At 37.6% G+C, this 2,923-nt stretch overlaps 1 protein-coding gene across 1 annotated transcript; it reads right to left on the reverse strand.

The window, feature by feature from the left end:
• Window positions 1–955: 955 nt before the first annotated feature.
• On the reverse strand, window positions 956–2,347 carry LOC145166500 (uncharacterized). Its single transcript, XM_079085505.1, has one exon. It carries the CDS (start codon window positions 2,227–2,229, stop codon window positions 1,195–1,197), a length of 1,035 nt encoding a protein of 344 aa, XP_078941631.1. The 5' UTR covers window positions 2,230–2,347; the 3' UTR covers window positions 956–1,194.
• Window positions 2,348–2,923: the final 576 nt, after the last annotated feature.

Here is a 2,923-nt window from a genome sequence, read left to right on the forward strand (position 1 = left end):
CTCAGTGACCAAATGTGTACAAATCGAAAAATATATTACCCTTTTAAGTCATTATCCCTATTTATTATTATTATAAGAAGGTCAAAGATACCAACATAATAAAAAGTTGCCTGAAATTCTTTTACTAGTTTCTTTCCAATTTCACAAAATGTACACATTGCAAACTAAATACATTTTGAACATTGCACTACACAACAAAAGAATATTGCAAAAAATTTAACCAAATGATCAACAAGAATTTGACCAAAAAGTGAACGGATTAATCAGCAAACAAACAGTTTTTTTTTTCAGTTTCTTCTATACATTAGTGATAATCTATAGTGTTTAACTTGCTTGTACTACTTAAACATTTAAGAAGTTTGTAAGTAGACATCTATATCTCCTATATTTCAAGAAATTAAGTATTAGATGTTGAAGGTTACTTACAAAATAGATGTAGCAATTGGATAGTAGCCAAAACGCAAATGTTTCAAGACTGCATCAAAATTTTCCAAAAGACAGATTATGAAGTCATAATGTTTCTATCTAAGAACACATTTAGGAATCAAAACAGTTTGATTCCTAAACTTGTTAATAATGAATGTAAAATATAAACTTTCTACAATATCATCATTTGATAGATAAACACTCGTTGCATTTAAAACTTCTTACATAAGAAAGCATAACACAAACATTGAAACTGCAACAAAATAAAAATAATTACCTCCCAAAATGGTGGAGCAAGCTGCGTTTGATGATGTTGTTATGAACATATTGTCTTCTTCACTATCAGGAATAACAAATCAATCTACATATCCTACTACTCTAACATCTTTAAAAACATTGAAAGAAAACAAACCCTTGTGAGATATACAGAATTAAAACTTTGAAGGCAATTCTTGGTTGAATTTGAAACTGAAACATTTATTATCTTTCAATGTATAAAGTTCAAAGAATGTAAATCTGCAATACCAAATTGAAGAGCTCAAGGAATGTAGAACCACAAAATGCAATTGTCATACAGGTCTTGACTCCATGGAAGAAAAGAAAAGAAAAAAAGAAAAGAAAAGGAAATGTTACTGGGAAAGCAGGAAAGACTCAACAAATGATATTCGTATACCAGTGACTGTTGCAGAATTAAAAACATGTACAATCGCTGCAGTCAGCAAATAGGTAATTGGAGTCACATAAACAGCTTCTTGCCCTTGTTGTTAATCAGCAGATCCTCAGGTCATCATCCAGCCTGCTGAATTGACCCAACAGATTGCCATTGTTATCTATCACAAGCATACCAATGCCCAAACCCAACCATGGTGGCTTGTTTCCTTCTTCTGTATCTACATTTTCACATAATTGACCTTCCTCCGTAGTTGTGTTTCCTCCTTTCTCCTCTGTGGATACTTCCATGGAAGTGGTGGTGGTGGTGGTGCCGCTGATTGTTTCATCACCACCACCACCACCACCGCCACCGCTCGTCTCGGTCTTTGAGGATTTACGAGATGAGCCGCTTTCTGATCCGAATGGGGCCATGTAACCCGGCATCAAACCCATCTTCATCGATTGGAGTGTATTTGAAGCCTCTTCTTCAGCATCACATGTATCATCAGACTGGATGTTTGAATTGATTACCGGGTTTTGAACATTGGCACCCCATCTATCCCACTTCTTCCAATGAACCACTTTCGATTTCGCAGTTGGGGCGTGATCCGGAACGACCCGACCCGACACACGCGTCTCCTTCTCCTCCCCCTCCGTAGAGTAATGATCGGCCTCCTGAGAAACCTGTGTCGACGATTCGCCATCGGATTTGGGTCGAATTGGGGCAGAAGCCGACAATCTTGCTTGAAACTCCTGTTTCTTGGTCGTATACGCTTTCGATGCTTCTTCCGCGGTGTTATATGTACCCAACCAAATTCTTTTTCTGCTAAAAGGATCACGGATCTCAGCCGCCCATTTACCCCACTTTCGCAATCGAACTCCGGTTAATTTCTTCTTTCCGGTTTGATCCGCCGAATCCTTCCGCTCCACAGGTTCCTCGGCTTCTTCAGATTTGACCCCAATCACAATTTCGCAAACAATTCGGCGTGGCGATGAACGCTCTCCGCTGTCCGCTTCATCCGATGATGAGTCGGTGGCTTCAGGGTCGGAGCAGATGACTCGAATTTTCCTGAGACTTTTGCCGGTGAATTCTGGTTGTTCCTTGTTGGTGACGTAATTTCTCAGCCTCTTGCTTACACGGTGTTCCGCCATGGTTGTTGATTCCCTAGGTTTTCTTCTTCGCTGTTACTTTGCTTGCTACACACACAAAAACACGCAGAGATGGATGGTGGTAAAAGAGAAAGAGGGGGATATATTCGAGGGTTTGTAAAGTTTAAACTCTAGACCGACGGAATATTCTTCCGTGTTATGTGTGTGAACTGTGAAGCTTCTTGAAGTTGGGCCTTCAAATTGGACCTTCAAATTGGGCCTAGAAATTGGCCCATACATTATAGCCCAATAATAAACCGATTAGTTAAAAGTAACTTGCTAGTTGTGAGTTGTGAATTGTGATTATGGGGAACCGGTTTGGGCCGGGTTTATTGTTCTCATCATGGATATTGTGTTAGTAGAAGAAATATTTTGATTGTTGGTTTCCATATTTTTGGATGGGACTAAAAAGTTTATCTGGATACATTTCGTCCAGTGTTATCATATGTAACATATATAAAAGTTTTCGTTCTAACAATCACAAACAATGAGAAATCATTGTGTTGATTAAAAAAATATTTTTTGGAATATAATAAGACATACTTCTTCAATACTAGAAAATATATATATACCGATGATCATGATACGTTGGATCTAAATTTATGTCGGAAGATTGTGAAGTTTTTAAAGATCAAAACAATTTTTATTTTAAAGAGCTGTTTAGTTCTGGAAAATTATTTTTAGGTTTCTAGAAAAC

The sequence above is a fragment of the Lactuca virosa genome, chromosome 3, assembly GCF_052849685.1.
Source record: "Lactuca virosa cultivar CGN04683 chromosome 3, Lactuca_virosa_CGN04683_v6, whole genome shotgun sequence".
Classification (NCBI taxonomy): domain Eukaryota; kingdom Viridiplantae; phylum Streptophyta; class Magnoliopsida; order Asterales; family Asteraceae; genus Lactuca; species Lactuca virosa.